The sequence below is a fragment of the Lissotriton vulgaris genome, chromosome 4_1 (assembly GCF_964263255.1).
Source record: "Lissotriton vulgaris chromosome 4_1, aLisVul1.2, whole genome shotgun sequence".
Taxonomy (NCBI): domain Eukaryota; kingdom Metazoa; phylum Chordata; class Amphibia; order Caudata; family Salamandridae; genus Lissotriton; species Lissotriton vulgaris.
In genome coordinates, this window is record NC_141691.1 from 2,132,161,834 (window position 1) to 2,132,179,686 (window position 17,853).

The 17,853-nt window shown below is 49.4% G+C and overlaps 1 protein-coding gene across 1 annotated transcript in view; it reads right to left on the reverse strand.

The window, feature by feature from the left end:
* The window catches only part of LOC147725213 (CD5 antigen-like), a 233,206-nt gene extending 215,601 nt beyond the window's left edge, over positions 1-17,605 (reverse strand). Inside the window, exon 1 of the mRNA XM_086967138.1 lies at positions 17,441-17,605. Coding sequence (XP_086823264.1) covers positions 17,441-17,564 — 124 coding nt within the window. The 5' untranslated portion in view covers positions 17,565-17,605. The remainder of the gene's footprint in view (positions 1-17,440) is intronic.
* Between the last annotated feature and the right edge of the window lie 248 nt (positions 17,606-17,853).

Here is a 17,853-nt window from a genome sequence, read left to right on the forward strand (position 1 = left end):
CCTGGGTTCAGGAGGCAACGCGAGGCGAATAGCCCGCAGAAGCCGACAAACAAAAGCATGTTCCCCTACCGGGTGACCATCGATGTTATCGTGGCCTGCCGAAATCGCCGATCGAATAGCATTGATCGTCCTATAGGCCAAGCCTTTATCGGCTAAGTGAGCTAGGAAATTCAGCACGGGAACGAGGCCCGCGACCAAGGGATCCAAATCCCTTCGAAGACACCAACGCATCCACTTAAGCCAAGCGGATCTGTAGCGCTTCGTCGTACTATCGGCCCATGCTTTGGAGAGCAAGAGCTCAGCCGACCCCGAAAGGCCTGGGAGCGACCAGCGTCTCCTGAGAGCCTCCATGCCACGAGGCGGAGAGAGCTCTGCGTGATGAGAGGATGCGGTTCCCGATCCGGATTTGTCAGGAGCAGAGGAAACAGGGGGAGTAGGATTGGAAAATCCCAAGAAAGTTCCAGAAGAACCGGAAACCACACTTGAGACCTCCAGAGCGGTGTAACCAACACCAACTCCGCTCCCTGGCGGCGTATTTGGGCCGCCGCCCGCATTATCATGGAGAACTGGGGAAACGCAAACGGCCGTTCCCGACTCCAATCCTGCAGAAAGGCGTCCGTGGCCTCCGCCAGAGGGTCCGGCCTCCAGCTGAAAAAACGCGGCAGCTGGTGGTCGAGACGGGACGCAAACAGGTCCACTGAAAAGGGACCCCAGAGAGTTTGGACCCACCGGAAGACCCCCGGATCCAGCTTCCACTGGCTGGCGTCCCTGAGGTGCCGGGAGTGCCAATCTGCCACTTGGTTGGACTGGCCCGGTAGATATTCCGCCGTCACCGCAATGTGACGCGACAGGCAATAGTCCCAGAAGTCCTTCGCCAAGTCTGCTAAAGCGCGGGACCGTGGACCCCCTAGATGGTTCACATAGCGAACCGCCGAAATGTTGTCCATCCGTAAAAGGACACAGGCCTTGACCGAATCCTTGGTCCAACAACGGACTGCGAAGGAGCCCGCCAGGAGCTCCAAACAATTGATATGCAACCGTTGTTCGTCTGAAGACCAGGCGCCGCCGGTGGAAAAATCCCCGCACCGGGCGCCCCAGCCCGACCTGCTGGCGTCGGACTCTATGACCAGGTCCGGAGCCGAACCGAAGATCGCCCGACCATTCCATGCCTCCATGCGAGACAGCCACCAGGACATCTCCTCCTTCACTTCGTTCGTGAGGGGAACCCACTGATCGTAACTCATCCCACGACGCAAGTGTTGCGCCTTCAGACGCTGGAGCGCCCTGTAATGCAGGGGGCCCGGGAAAATCGCTTGGATGGAGGACGACAGGAGTCCTACCACCTTGGCGATATGGCGCAAGGAAGTGCGATCCTTTGCGATCGTCTGCCGAAGCAGGTGTCGAATTTTCGCAACTTTTCGACCCGGCAGGCTCAAGACCGCCTGTACCGAGTCCACCACGAAACCCAAGAAGGTGATCTTCTGAGTAGGAACCAAAACTGACTTGGAGCCGTTGATCACGAACCCCAGCCTCTGGAGGAGGTTTACGGCCTGCCGAAGCTGGCCCGCCAACACCTCCGGGCACTGCCCCATGAGGAGGATGTCGTCTAAGTACACCAACATTCTGACCCCCTGACTTCTGAGGAACTCCACCACCGGGTGGAGAACTTTCGTGAAGCACCAGGGAGCCGATGACAGACCGAACGGCAGCGCGGTGAACTCGAACACCCTGCCGTTCCATAGAAACTGAAGAAAACGACGATGCGGGGGATGGATGGGGACGACTAAATAGGCATCCTTGAGATCCAGTCTCACCATCCAGTCCCGAGGGAGCAGCACGTCTCGAAGGAGGTGTATACCCTCCATCTTGAAATGTCGGTAGACCAACCACCCTTGAATTCCCTGAGATTGATCACAGGTCTCTTGCCCCCATCGGTCTTGTCCACCAAGAAGACGTTGCTGAGGAACCCGTGCGGGTGGCGCGTTGATAGGCGGATGGCCCCTTTGCGGAGCAAGTCCGAGATCTCCCCGTCTATCAACCGCGCGTCGGACTCTGAAAAGACCATAGGGCGCGGGGGCACCGCTTGCGTGGGTTGGTCGTAGAACTCTATGTGGAAACCACGTACCGTTTGCAAGACCCAAGCGTCGGCAGTGAGCAATTCCCACTCCTCGTAAAAGGTAGCCAGCCTCCTCCCAATTGGAACTTGATCCAAACAAAGTACACTTACCGGGGGCATTTCCTTGTCCGGAGTTCTTCCTGAACCCTCTGCCGCCGAAGCGCTGCCCTCTGGTGGGGTAGAAGTTGGTATAGTTGGCAGAGGTCTGGTATTGTCCTCTTCCGGAGCCTTGTCCCTTATTGGTGGTCTGCTGGCCACGGCTGATCGCGCGGCCCCTCCGGAGAAACGCTGATGGAACACCCGTTTCATGCTGGACTGGGCCTTATCCAGTGACGTGAACGTGTTCACGAACTTGCCCAGCTCCCTGATGAAGGGCTCGCCAAAAAGGCCTCCTTGGGCCACCGCACCCGCCTCCGACGAGGCCAGGTCTCCCAACTTCGGGTCCAATTTGATCAGGAGCGAGCGCCGCCTCTCCGTAGAAAGTGCGCAGTTGGCATTGCCCAGGAACACAATCACCCTCTGGGCCCAATTCGAAAGCACCTCAGGGGCAATGACGGTGCCATTCACCTTCGCCTCCTCCGCCATATCGAGGATCTTTGTGGCAGGTCCAACCGCATCCAGCAGTTTATCCTGGCAGGCCCTCCAGGAGCGATCGATGCCTTTCCTGGGATCCTTCATAAATTTTGCCAGGAAGGTGGCCATCTTGGGATCCAGTTCCGGCGTCATGGCCACCTTGCCGTCCAGGGTTGGCCTAGGACACTCCCCACGCAGGCAACCCCGCGCCTCCTTCTCCAGGGGTTTGCGCAGCCTGCCCGCCACGAACTTAGCCACCGTCTCTCCCGGCGTCCAAGCCGCGGAGCGGGGGTGGACGATCTCGTCCGGATCCAGCATGCCCGATTCATCCTTCGGCATCTCCTTGGCAGAGGACGCCGGAAGCCAAGATCGGGTCGACTCCCCGTCGTCGTCGGTGTCTGGAGAGTCGTACACAGGGGAAGCGGGGGCTGTCGACACGTCACCCGAGGCCCCAGGATCCGCCAAGGGGGTAGTGGGCACCGCGGTTGCTTTGGCCAGAAAGGCGTCCCGAAGGCGTTCAAACGCGCCCCTGTCCACTCCTTGGGCCTCCGACGACGGCCCTTCCTTACAAGGCCTCTTCGGGGCGGGTGGCAACCCGCCGGACGTCCCCGGGAGATCGGGGCTCGGAGGCACGTGCACCGATGCCAGCTTTGCGCACTCTTCCACGATGCGGGCGGAGAGGCAATCCTCCATAGGGCCTACCACCTCCGTCACGCAGCGGTAAATGGAATTGTACACCGCCTGGTAGAACTCGTCGTCCTGCAGGTAGGGGTAGGGCTCCTCCTCGTACTCCCCTTCCATCTCGAAGTACAGGGGTAAAACCGGGCACCCTGTAGGGCGGCAATCGAGATAAATCTCGGATATGGGCAGGCCAACTGGCTGCGATCACTTTTCTGTGCCAACTGGACTGGCAGGTGTGCTGCACCAATCCCCCAGCGCGTCGACCCTCCTCGCCGGGACCGGGTCTCCGCACCCCTCAAGCGCGCTAAGCCACACTTCTTGTCGAAAGGTGCACAAAGTTCACCCGGAGGTGTTTCACGCGGTCGGAGCCGCAATACAGACCCCAACGGGGCGTCAGGAGTAGGGATGTACAGACCCGGAGCACCAGGTGTCAGAGGGGTACGCGAGGGCTGGCTCCTGCGCAAGCAGACTCCACGGCGCGGCCCCCGCAACTGCGGAAGCGCGTCGGAGGGTCGGCGAGACGTCAGGGCGCCCCCTGGCGGCCTACTTACGCACCGCACACAAGTGGGAAAGAAAGATCGCGTAGGAACGATAGAGCGTTCCCGCGACCTGGGACTCTGTAAGGGAATAAACCATGCAATGAGTCCCCCAACGATCGTACACACAATACAATCAAGTAAACATTTGAAAGGAAGAACATGAAAAGCACTTATCTGGCTGCGGGAGCAGCGAAGAAAGAGGAGGAAGAAGAAGAGAAGACCGGATTTATAGCGCTGATGGACAGTGTGGAAGGACTATGGACTGTCGTTATACAAAGAGACTCTCGGGAGTTGTTGTTTGATTTGTTGAACGTTCCTTATATGCTTTATGTCTGAAAGCATTTTTGTTACTATTATATATCTTTCCTAAGCTGCTGTGGAGTCTTTATGTTAATAAAGCGAAGGAAGATATAGCATAATCTGAAGCCTCCGGTCCTGACATAGAATCCAGTGGCTGATACACATAGCTTTAAATAGAACACGTTTCTTCAGCAGAAGCCAGTGCAGAGAAGCAAGAGCCTTGCTAGATGAGGCTCTCTTCGGGAGCATCAAGACTAAACGTGCAGCCACGTTCTGAATGTGTTGAAGTCTCTGAACTCACTTAATGTTAGCTCCCAGATACAGAACATTCCCATAGTCTAAACGCAATGTCACAAGGGCATGAACCATCGGCTGTCTTGCTGACACTGGGAGTACATCTAGAGTCTTCCGGAGAGTACGTAGGTTAGGGACCTGCAGCCTGCAAGGGAGTAGCTTCTCTACTCAAGTGAGGTTCTTGGTGATTTTTGAAGGCTGGAGGTGCTCGAGGCCTTACAGTTGCAGTATGTGTCAGAACTCCGCTATTGTTGAGTCCTTGAAGTATCTGGCAGGATTTAGAGACAATTTCTCTGAGGCAGTTCTTGGGTCCTTAGGTGTTCTCTGTCCACTGCTCTTCTTGATCCTTCAAATCTAGTGGTCAGGCTCCAGGAACGCCACCTAAATACTAAATGATGGGGTGTTAAAGCGAGTGACAGGTAGTAGCCAATAGGTGACGTACCTTAAGGGTGTCTGCACCCTATAAGTGACCACTTCCCATGGGATGGGGCAAAACCTTATCCCTGATAGGTTTAACTCCTTTCATCCCATAATGTAGGAATTGGAAAAGAAGTGTCTACATCGCATGGCAAACCTTAGAGGTGGTTATGGCTGAATGTGGGCACACCTCCTCATAACACATTTTCCCACCTTTCCTTCTGCCAACACTGGATCAAAACAGGGTGGTTGCCTTGAGGTGCTATTCTGGCCTAGAGGAGGAGTGAAGCACCTTCACTTAGCGCCATCTTTGTTCCTGGCCTTTGAGAGCACTGTCTCTCCCCCCAAGAGGTCAGAAACATATTTGGTGGGGGCAGGCTGGCTAAGGCTAGTCCGAGGCCACACCAGTGCTCAGTTGATTTCCAGGGGACCCTCCCCTGTGTGCATTTAATAATAAATCTATTACAACTGTAAAGGGCTGTGCTCCCCCTTAAACATTTTGTAACAGACTTAACCAAATCAGTGTAAAATATGCACCCAGGGGCTGGCAGTTTTATACCACTTCTATATGGCAGCACACATGGTGCCATGCACAAAGTGGGCGTGTAAAACATGGCTTCAGGACTACATGCGTAGCCTGACAGAAACAGCCTAAAACACAGTTGCCAGCCATGGAAAAACAACCATTTTTGGGAGATGGGCAACTCTATCTCTAAATATTAACAATCCACCCTTAAATATACCATGTTGCCCCCAAGGTAGGGTGCCTGAAATTTAACAGCAGTTCACCTAGAAAATTAAAGTTGCCATGTTCCTCTACTGGTTAGTCCCCAAATGCCTATTTACGGGGCAGGGCTGTAGTTGAATCCTAGAAAATGTTGAAGCTTTAATCGGTAACTTTTGACAGTAAAGAGCTACATATATCCTTGTAAGACTATTTTTAATAATGATTAAAAATCCAATTTAATGGTGACATTTTTAATAAACATTTATCAAAAGTACCTTTTAGAAAGTTATACTTTTCCTGCCTCAGCCCCAGTTTGGCAAATTAGCAATAGCCTAGAACATCTGGCCTACAAGTGTCGTCCTGACAATGAGATGTAAAAACTGTTCCCAAAGCAAAGTCAATGGCCTGGATGTGGGATGGTTTTTATGTTTACTAGGGTACCCCAATATAGGTGTGAGTAGTCACCTAGCCCTTCACCTACATTTGCCATACCATTGCTCTACATAAAGGGTTTTGGTATTGACCTTTTACCTAGTTAAGCGTTGCATAAATGTTGGGTGTTTTTACCTGAAAACTAGCCTCATTAAATATGCTTGAGGATTCTCAGAATCACAGCATGATTACCATCTTCTGCAAAATAACTATGTTTAAGGGTCATCCCTTCCATCATCCTCGGATGACATGACACAGCAAGGTAGAATCACCTGAGGCTACCTTTTGGGTTTATATACACCACAGGGCTGTTTCACCGAACTTATCTGAGACAAAATCCTAAACCTACTACTTTCAGTATTCACAGAAGGCATTTATTAAAGTTAGGATTCCTAACTTTACTACTACTAAATTAAGACAACATCCTAACTTTACGACTTTCGGTCTTCACAAAGGGGTTTTAGTAACTTTACTACTACCAAATGCCTTTTGTGAATATTGAAAGTAGTAAATTTAGGATTTTGTCACAGAATAGTTCTGTGAACCAGGCCCTATATCTTTTCCAGGGAAGGCAGAGGAGAAAGACTTCCATAATGACACACTGACATGAGACGCTGAGGTACCTGCATTCAGACAGTCCAGCACTCAGTGGTCTGACATCCGTCGTAGGGTGTCCATCACAAGACCAAGAAGGTGTCCCACAGTCTCTCACTTCAGGTAATAGGGAGATTATTGGTTCTACTTCTACATGATAGGTACACTTGGGTACATCTAGTTAGGGTTGTGTTAGAAATGGGATTTCTGATTGGCTAAGGCTTGCGCCAAAGCCAGGCAGAAACCACCATTCCTAAGTCAGGGTAAAGAATTCCCCCGCCAAGACAACTTCTGCTCACCCTCTTGGTAGCTTGGCACGAGCAGTCAGGCTTATCTCAGAGGCGATGTGTAAAGCAATTGCGCACGCACCCACCAGCAACAACATCCAAGGCCCCCCACAAAAGGAACTCCACACAAGTTATATGTAAAAATAGACTTTGTAGTGCAAAACAAATTAGAAAGAAACACACACTTTACAGTGTGCCAACAGGCACAGGCAGAATTTATAGGGGATTATGTACAGGACAGGGCCACAGGCACCACTGTCAGGAATATGCACTTAGTAGAACTAGCACTTAGAACGTATAACATTCAGAGGTGTAGGAAAGACACATGATGTATAAACATACATTCAGAGGTGTAGCACAGGAGAACACATGATGCATAAACAATACATTCAGAGGTGTAAGAACAAGGCACATAATGCATCAAAAACACATTCAGAGGCGCAGCAAATAACAATTCGAAGAAATCACATTAGCACAGAACTTACATCAAAGTCCAAGTTGCGCCACTGCGCCAAAACCTAAACGTAGCAGCTGCCCACAAAGTGCTGGGCAGCTGAGGGACAGAACAGGGGGCCTAAACGCTGCAGCTGGCACTAAGTGCTGCGCAGCTGGGGAAGGCCCGGGTAATGTAATGTAAATGTAAATGTAATGTAATGTAGCCTGTCTCTTCTCCCGGCCGGGTAGGGATGCAGGAGTGTGCCTCACTACTAAAGTCCAGAGTACATGTCCTTAAAAGAAAGAACTTAAACGGTGCAGCTGCCCACTACTTGCTGGGCAGCTGGGAAGGACAAACTGCGACATGGGCCCTCACTGGCCCTCTGGAGAAAAGACTGCACAAAACGTTTGGAGCCCTCTAGGCTCTAGAACAAACATAGGTGCATTTTGGAGCCCTCTAGGCCCGAAAATCAACTGTGCCCAGGAGCCATCTAGGCTCTAAAAATAATGTGGGAATGGGAGCACCCTGGCTCCGTAACTAAAGAAATGCCCCCATCGTTGGAGCCTCGACCGGCTCGAGAGAAATGCGCCCGGAAGCCTCGTGGGCTTTAACAAATGCCCCCTTTGAGCCTCTCGGGCTCTGAACCACTCATGGGGGGCAGGGAGCTACCTAGCTCCTGGAATAAGAATGCCCCCATCGTTGGAGTCCCTCTCGGGGGACTCAGAATCACAAGAATGCCCTCAGGACCCTCGGGGGCCCGCAAGAAATGCTCCCGCCGTCGGAGTCGCACTCGGGGGCTCACAAGCCCAACATTGGCACCCGGCTGCACTTACCTGGTTGTGGGCAGGATTACTCTCCCCTGGGGCGGCGGTAGCGCTCGGCGGGGCTCTCTCTCCTCATGGGAGCCCCACCTTGACCATGCGCCCGCTTCGCCCGCTCTTCACCTGGTCCCCCATCTCGGGATTAGGACTTCGTGTGTGGAGCCTTCGGGGCTCCAAGGCAGCCAGTCTCTTCTCCCGGCTGGGCAGCCAATCGCAGCCCGGCAGTGGGCGGGACTTCCTGGAAGCAAGCGCCCGGCCGCCTGACATCCGGTTTCGCCACAGGCCGCGGCGGTGAATCACAGGGGGTAATACCGAGGGGTGGGCACCCTCTGTAAGCATTTAAAATGTACAAGCGAGGTGGGCACTCTCTAAGGACCATATAAACGGGGTGGGCACCCGTAATTGAATAAATAAATGTGAACAAAGACGCAGGGTGGCACCTGGACGCTCGGGGGCAAAGAAAGGGCAGGAGCGCTTCCCTCCTCGGGAAAACGACAGCGTTTTGCCCAGTAATGAGAAATGAAGCACCCTCAAGGCGCTGGGGGGCAAAGACAGCACCAGGGCCCTCTGGGATGACCCCTTAAACAACCAGGGCACCAGCAACCAGGTCCTCCTTGGTAAAGAAGGAATCCTGGGGTAGGGAAAGGGGAGCAGGCAGCTCCTACCAAAGAAAAAGTCCTCCAGTCCCCCCAGGTCCAAAAGAAGTCCATCAGCAATCCAGTGGCTGGGCAGGGCCCAGGGAGGCAAGCCTTCCCCTGGGCCCAAGCAGCAGCACGCCCCTGGTAGATTCCAGTCAGAAACAAGAACATTGTGTAAGGGGACACAGCCCCTTTTTATACAGTGAATTACTTTGTCTCAGAGTGCAGGGTGGGGGAAAAACCAGTCGCAGCTGGTTTTGGAGTACCTTGTTTTCCTCAGCCACCCTTTCCATTCACCAGGCCGGCTAGGGTCATCAGGTCGCACCACCGGGGGCGGAGCCAGCATTTTGTGGGGAAATCCCAGCCCTATTCAGGTCCCAGGTGCACCCCTCCCTCACATCACACATGCTAATCTCCACACTCACCACCGGGCAGACCCATCATGACCCATGGAGCCTGGCACACCAGCCAGCTCCAGCCAATCACAAGCCAGCACATTCACTGCACAGACAGGCACACTTCTAAAAGTGGTACTTCCACATTAGACACAAACAAGCTGTACACACCATTGCGCAGCATTCAATCACACGAGTCCGCACATACCAGACTTGAGCCTGCACACCCCACGCATCAGGAACTACCAGGGACACAGACATTCCCCATGCATTCCTATGGGAGGGCAGGCCAACCTTACTCAACGCACTCAGAGTGCGAACGCACTTTCCACTGGGACACAGTGAAAGTGCGCAGAAACCAAGAATCACCATCCCCTAGGTCACATGTAAAAAGCAAAAGTTCAGGGGTGAACCTGCCAGAAGGGCCAAGTCCAACAGGTAGCATCATAGGAATATGCTTTATTACTGTCTTGTATTTACATACTTGCATATATTAATTGTTTTAGCACTATGTTAGAAATCACCCATCCATTCACTCTGTTGTGTTGATGTTTATAATTATTTTTTGCTATTTCTGTCTCATGGTTGTTTCAGCACACCTATTTTACGCTACAAGGAAGCTGGTTCAATCAATACTTATTGGTAAACATTGCCACAGTTTATTCTGTTTATCTCTCTGAGACCAAGAGAGCACGACTGACTGAGCAAAAAGAACTGTACTGTTTCCACGATCCCTGATAGGACAGGGTTGTCATGTTCGATAGTTGAAAGGAACTATTCTCTCTTTGGAAAGAGGAGTTTACAGTGCACTGCGAGCTAGCTGGTACACAGGTAAACATATCAGGTCGGGGGGTCTAGAATCAGTCTGAACACCAATCCCACATGTTATGTTGTCTAAATGTGCAGATCCAATGTAGATTTAGAGGAACTACACAACAAGAAGGTCAATAAGAGTAGGCCCAGCAATGCTTTTCACTTCTAAAAGACCACTGTGAGATGTGCCTTTTCACAAGTGTATGTAAGGAGAGAACTGAGGAAAGGCCCGCTCCACCCAGACTAAACCAAAACCCAGTGGGAGGGAAGCTGCCCCAATAACTAGTTTGGAGTGGACACAGGGGAAGGAACTGCTCATTTCCATGGTTTCAGAACCCCTTTTAGAAGGTCATGGGGCAATCAGGAGTTGCTGGTCCAACCTTGGAGTTTTGTTGGATGTTAATCCTGATATCTTCATGCCCAACCAAATATGGGTCTTGATTAACTGGGCCAAGCACTGCACTTTCATTGACTGTCGGTGGCAGCTCGGACCAAGAAATCCAGGGCTCTTTGAGTGGGAGATAGGGGTGAGCCACACAAAAGTAAAAGACTGAACGAATGGAGTATTTAATGTGCACATAAAGCAAGGATTCAGCACACTAACTAATGCCAGCAGTCTTTAAGTTCCATGCACTAGTGTCATTTTGGGTGGAATCACTGAGTCCCTTTTTCCTTTCTAGTGTGGTTGAATATTACCCATTCAGCAATGGAGATGACTCAGAGATGCAGTCCACAGTAGTCCCTCACACAATTTCTTTTAACTTTTGCCTTAATAGTCAATGTTAGCAGTGCTAATGTGCTACGTATGTCAAGTCACCCACAGCCTGGACAACCTAGAACAGTTGTACCCAAATGTATGGCAACCATCAATGATAGGAGGACTGGGGAGATCATGCGCTGGATCCAGTTTTGCAATGATGTGGGCCCTTTCTCCAATTATACATCAGCCTTCTCAGTCTACAAATAGTCCTTTTCAGATCAGATGTCCTCGCATAGCTCCTTCGTTGATCGGTAGGTGCTCCTCACAGATTGCTTGGTTCGACGATCCAAAGCAACGGCCCTGACTTAATGGTTTCGGGGTCACATTTTGGTCACTGACTTCAGACCTCACAGACCTGCCAGCCTGCCATTCTTAGTGCATGCCCTCTTGTCACACACGTGGTCACAGACTTGGACATACTTATTGAGAGCTGTTGACAGTACTTATAGGAACTAGTGTAATTTCATGTATTATAATGTCGTCAGGAAATGCCAAAATCATACATAATCGAGCAGAATGCATCATACACTCTTAAAACTCAACTTGATTGAACTCAGCACTGCCGCTTGCATTCAGATGTTGTGTTATGTTATGTTAAATAGGGATTTATAGAGCGCTCAGCTTCTCAACAGAGTGTCACGGCGCCAAGACTGCAAAGACAGATGCAAAGGCTGTGCAACCAGACAATTGAGCAGAGAGGATGCGGATTAGATTAGCTGTTGAAACATCCAGCTTTTTAATTGTTTTCTAAACTCCAAAAGAGAGGTAGTCTGTCTCAGGGAGAGAGGCAGAGTATTCCAAGCACGGTTAGTGCTTTGAAAAGAATCCTGCACCGAACCGGGAGCCAGTGTAATTTCTTCAAACGGGGAGAAATCTGTTCTCCGGCTCCGAACTTCAGCACTGCTTTGGTGGCAGAGTTCTGCACGACCTGAAGTCTGCTCAGTAAGCCCTCTGGTATGCCAAGATACAGAACGTTAACATAATCCAATGGAGAGGTAATGAGGGCCTGCACCACCATCTTTCAAAGTGTCAATGGCAGGAGATAGAGAAATTTCCTGATCATTTAAAAAAAAAGAATCAAAATAAGTACCAGTCACAGTCTGGACTTGTGTTTTAATTGATAACATTTCATCCATTTTCACCCCCAGATTTTTCACCATGTTAACAGCTGTCTGGGGTGGGGACATTTGTCTTGCCACCAATGTTTCCAAATGTCCAACGGAAGGGAACCGAAGAAAATGATCTCTGATTTCTCTGGATTGCATTTGAGTTGGTGGGATTGAAACCAGAGAAACACTTTAGCCAGGCAGTCTCTAATCTTCTAACCAGTAAAATTGTGACCCTTCCCACAAATGAACAACAACTGAGCGTCGTCAGCATAGGATATAATCTTTGCTTCTCCTGCCTCCGCCAACTTTGCAAGGGGGGACATATGGAGTGGTGTGGCTCACTGGTTAGAGGCGGCAGACCCGGAAGCAGAGAACGGCCCGGGACCAGGGTTCAATTCCCGACGCGGCAGGGTCCTGAACCAGGGTCAGCGGACTCGATAATTCTCGCCTCGGTGCCTACTCTAACCAGTTATCACACTCGGTAACTCTAGGCATTAAGCTTGCCTCATCTCTACAACGGCCCCCACAGACACCGGGGATGCCTGGTTTCACCTTGGAGATACCCATAAGGGACCATCTCACAGGGAAAGCCAGGACGGGTTCCACAGCGGTATTCAGCGCGGGGACGCTTACGGGCAGCTGTGCGCTTTACAAGTCCCAAACATTTACATTTACATTACACATATACAGATTAAATAATCCAGGGCTCAAAATAGAGCCCTAAGGAACCCCAACATTTAGGGGCGGGATCCTGGCAGTAAAGGGAGGAAACCAAACCTCCTGCTTTCTGTCCTTTAAAAAGGAGGCCACCCATTTCAGCACCATGCCACCAAAACCACACTGCTGCAATCTCTGAAGCAGGCGATCATGGGGCACGGTGTGGAAAGCAGCCGAAAGATCTAAACAAATCAGGACAGCTTTTCCTCCCTTATCAAAGGTTTCTTTGATGGTCTCAGAGACCTCAAGTAGGGCCGTCTCCTTGTGAAGTTAGAGCGGTACCCTGATTGACTTGCATGGAAGAGGTCTTTAGTTTCAGCACAGTTGGAGACTACCGAATGTACATATTTTTCCAGTGTTTTGGCAAAGAATGAGAGAAGGGAGATAGGTCTATAGTTGGAAAGTATAGTTTGATCTGCAAAAGGTTTCTTCAGCAACGGAATCACTTTTGCACTTTTCCATATCTCAGGTACCTGGCCCGTGCTCAGAGACAGATTCAGGATGGTATTTACTGTTGGATTCAGTATCCCTGCCCTCTTGGCCAGAAATTTGGCCGGACATGGTCAGACGGGGAACCAGACTTCAGGCCCTGCTTTATTATTAAGGAAGATTCTAAAGTGATCAGGGAAAAATAAGAGAGAGAAACCTTTTCTATCATGGTTTGACAATTTACAAAGGAGGAATCCCTATTACCTGATCCGTCCGACAATCCAAAAGAGGATTGGATCTCTGTAATTTTAGAATAAAAAAAGCTAGCTAACTGATTGATCCAATTCATGGTAAAGGAGGGGTGGTTAACTCCAGCATTGAGTGACCAGAAATGTTTCACTATATTGAAGAGTTCTCAACTTTTATTCCAGCACATTCAATTTTTCGAGTGAAAAAAGACTTCTTTTCCTCCTGTATCATTTTATGATACATTCTTATTATTTGCTTATATTTTTCTTTCTTTTCCTTACTAAAGTCTCTCCTCCAAACTCTTTCCAGATGTTTACAGTCTTTCTTTGCCTGCAGAAAAGTGGCATTAAACCACAGTACAGACCTTCATATTGATCTTGCTGGGCATACAGTAAGGGGGGGCTAAAGTTCTAGTGCCAAAACTGACCCAACTTTCTAGGGACTCCACATCCCGTTCAATGTTCCCACATAACACCACGGGGTGCCTGGCTAATTCCTCTTTGAAGGCTTCTGGCGTAATTTTATGCAGTGGTCTGGAGGAAGTCGTTGCCTGCCTCACCTGGGACTGTCGCAGTTTAAGAAGTTTCTGGATCTCAAAACTAATCAGGAAATGGTCCGACCAATGGCAGAGGTAGGAGAGCATCAATTTGGATAGCAGAGTTCATAACAATTTGGTCTAGAGTATGTATGTCCCTTCCTGTGAGTCTAGGATGTCACATACGGGCAGAGATTTAATAATTTTTATTGACTCCAATAACGAGTAAGCATCGGCCCTCTCCTGGTTGTCTAAATGAATATTAAAATCCCCAAGGACCAAGAAGTGTTTAAATCTAGGTGCCAACGATGCTATGGAGGCATCAAGAGTTCTCAAGAAACCCCTGGCGTGCCCTGAGGGTCTGTAAATAATACCCCTGCTAAGCATTGATGGGGGGAAGGATACATTGAAAACTGAGGCATTCTGCCCCTTCTATGTTCTCCATAACAATATGAGAGTTAGAGTAATCCATTTTACTGATAATAAGTCTTTTCTCAGGATAGAGTAGCCAGGTGGAATCGCCATTGCTATAGTTGGATTCAAATTTTCCTTAAGCCAAGTTTCGGTCAGAAACAATAGGTCAGGGTCTTTCTCTGTCAGTAAGTCATAGATGTAAAGGTCATGTTTATTCATAGAGCGGCAGTTTAATAGCAAAGCTCTAATATTGTCTTGTTTGTTTATGCCTACACTAGGGCTATAAATCGGGCAGAGCTCCTCATTTTCCGGGATCCCCCAGTTACATAGCGTACACCCCTGATTCAAATCATCTTTGAGTGGTGGAGAAACTTAAGATGTACAGTGTTTAGCTAACAAATACCCTAGGTGGATACAGAGGTTGTGGGAGGAAGGGCTCTCCCATCTTGGATTACAGGGGTAAAATTTGCAAATGGATTGTTTTCAAAAGGGTGAAAAAGGAACTGCTGAAAACGTAGGTAAGATAAACCCTCGGAACATTTATCCAACAGTTTAAAAATGAGCCAGAAGTCACCCCAACCATTAGCTAATGCAAACCATGAATGAGGTACCCCAAGGCATCCTACTGAAAACACTTTTTGAAGATGCTAAAAGGACTGGACCTTCCATGCTTTACCAAAAATGAACCCACAAGATATGCACCTGCTCCTTCTCAAACCCAGGGCAATGAAGTAGGCTCCAAGGGTCGGTTTGCTGACCTTCTGCTTATCGCTAGGGACACAACAAGCTGAAGGACCACATTTTCCTGACTGCCCAGTTGGCCATTCTCAACTGGATCTGTACTGGACCCAGTTTAACTTTCTGCTGGAATTACCTAATAGCCCTAAAACCCTGTATGGTAGCTTTTGGGGAAGAGCTGAAGAAAAGAGCCTTACCCCTGAAAAATACAGGCATTTAGGAAAATTCAGATTTCAAGGTGCTGGAGGACCAGCAGCAACAACAAGAGTTTATCCAGTCGAAAGTGCAAACTTGCTGGCCCAAAGAAACAGAGTCCTCCCACTTGGACCTTTTCTGCAGCCACAAATCCTTTCAGCGGGCCCTCAACAAGAAGGTCTCTTAATCCTTCAGCCCCAATTGGATGCAGCCTACTGCCATACACAGATGGAAAACCCCAAGCTCTTCGACTCTGGTGAGATCTTTCCGGATATAGCTTACTGCAAAATTCAGTTCCTGTTTGCAAACTAAGATCCTGATTTGAAGTTTGGTGGATTAGTTACTCCTTTACAAATGTGATGGATATTCCATTCAACTAATTGTAACTGTAATATATCCTATGACACTTGTAATTAGGCAGACAGGATGTCCGTCACATTGGTGGCCGAGTTAGCCATCTGCCAAACTCTAACTTAGGCCCTAAGTCCAAAGATAAAACTCATGGCCATGTCGTCCATTTTGGTCTATCCAACCTCGGCGTCCATCTTGTTTTGCCCAAAAGTGAGTATGGGCTCTGGTCTACCATGGCCACAGATTATCATTGGTGCTTAGCGTTTTTGGGGCTATTTGCACTTAAATCTTTAAATACATATGCTTATGGTGTTCTTTATTAGATCATTGTTGTTATGATCTCATTATTGTTACTAAAATCTACTCTATTTTTCAAATTCATTTTGGACTGTTTAGTAATTGTTCTTTACTGTCTTTAAATACTTTACATTGCTCCAACTTGAACCTGTCTGGCCGGTGCCAAAGCTGTAAGAGGTTGAGCTCAGGTTCATTTAGTTTCTTTGTTGTTCATTCGAAGAGTTTTTGATGATAAAGGCAAGACTGCCTCCTATCTTGTCAGAGTTGTGATCCTGACAGATCCAGTTTCCCTCCAGTGTAAGGCCTTTGTAAAGGTCTGATGCAGAATCGATATACCAGGTTTCAGTGTTAGATAAAATATTTAAGGGGTTTATTCGAGTTCTTTTGTCCATGGGACCCTTGAGCCCATGGTGGCCGTCAGACCGCCGCCACACTGTGGGCCCGCCCGCAGTATTAAGAGTGTGGCGGTCTGACTGCCACAGGACCGCGGCGGACACCATGGATCAAGGATCTTGCAGTTGTCCGAGGCCAAATATGGAGTAGGTGCTGCCGCTGCACATTTCGAGTTGCCTCACTGCCACCCTTTTCATGGTGGTGCAACTGCTATTAAAAGTGTGTCTGTGAGGCAACAAACAGGGCCCGACAAGGCCCCTTTGTGCCTATGGGCCTTGGGGTGCATGCAGGGAAAACATGCAGTGACCCCTGTACATCTGCACCCCCAGTTCCTGCACAGTGTGGAAAGCATGCCACATCACGCAGGAAGGTGCAGGCACTAATCCGAGAGGGGTGGACTGCCTGGAAGGCACTTTTATGAGCCTGACAGATTGCCACTCTCAGAGAGCTGCAGGACTGCCCACCAGACCAGGAATTCATTCCTGATCTGGTGGGAGGTCACACCATTAGTGTAGTGGTCCCACATCGGACAGCGTGTTTCACCATCCACTGTGAGACCACCAAACATGAAATATGGCCCCTAGTTAAGATCCAGAACACGTTCTTTAATAGAGGCAGCACTTCAAACAGCTGGAAGGGAGTTGGAATCTTATCAACATTCAGACCCAGATTCCTCAGAGCTGATAGAACTCCTTCATCAGTCCCATGGAGGGGGGAGTGGCGATCACACACAGAGGCATGGAGGACTGGAGAGGGACAGGATGAAACTGGCCACTGGGCATGTCTATGATTAAAAATGCAGAAACTTTGGGTATAAACCTCACTTTTTGAATGCACCGTGTATGCCCACCATGGAAATATTTTTGGTAGCCAGATTTGAGAAAAAAGCCATGTTTCCTGAGGGCACAAAATGGAAGGACAGTAGTTGGGAGAGCCAGATCTGTGTTGCCTCAACTGCATGACTCTCCTCCAGCTGAGCATTTGGGAGGCAGGAGAGAGGGAAGAGTTGTATTAGAACAAAACCAATAAACACAAGAAGTTGCAAACCGGCAGCGTACAAGAAAAGACAGTAATGAAGCATCAGTAAGCTGCCTAGTTAGACACAATTTTCTCTCATAGGTTTTCACCGACTTTTAAACTAAATGTCTGATTTGTTGGAATTACCCGGTAGGATCTGACCCTTTTCTTACCTGTACAATGTACTGATGCGTCCCGTTTTCCTGGACAACTTGGTTGCGTTCTGTATGTGTAGGGACACTGCAACAAGCTGGCCTCATCTCCTCTGCAGTTCACATTGAACATAATGCGAGACATGGCAGGGGGGGTTCCAAAGACAGAGCCCCCGGGGGCTGAGATTGGTGCTCCGCACCCCAGCTGCCTGCAGACCACAGCGGCATCGTTCATATCCCAAGACAAGTCACAAATTGTTCCTTCAAAGTTATCTATCCTAACCACCACAACCCCAGCACAAGGATCCGCAGCATTGGAGAGGCGAACAACACGTGTATCAACTGCAAAGAAACAGAGAGACATGAAACGTTTACTTACATTTCAAACCATAAATGTATATATTAAGAACAACTCCCAGCACAGCTTCCTCATA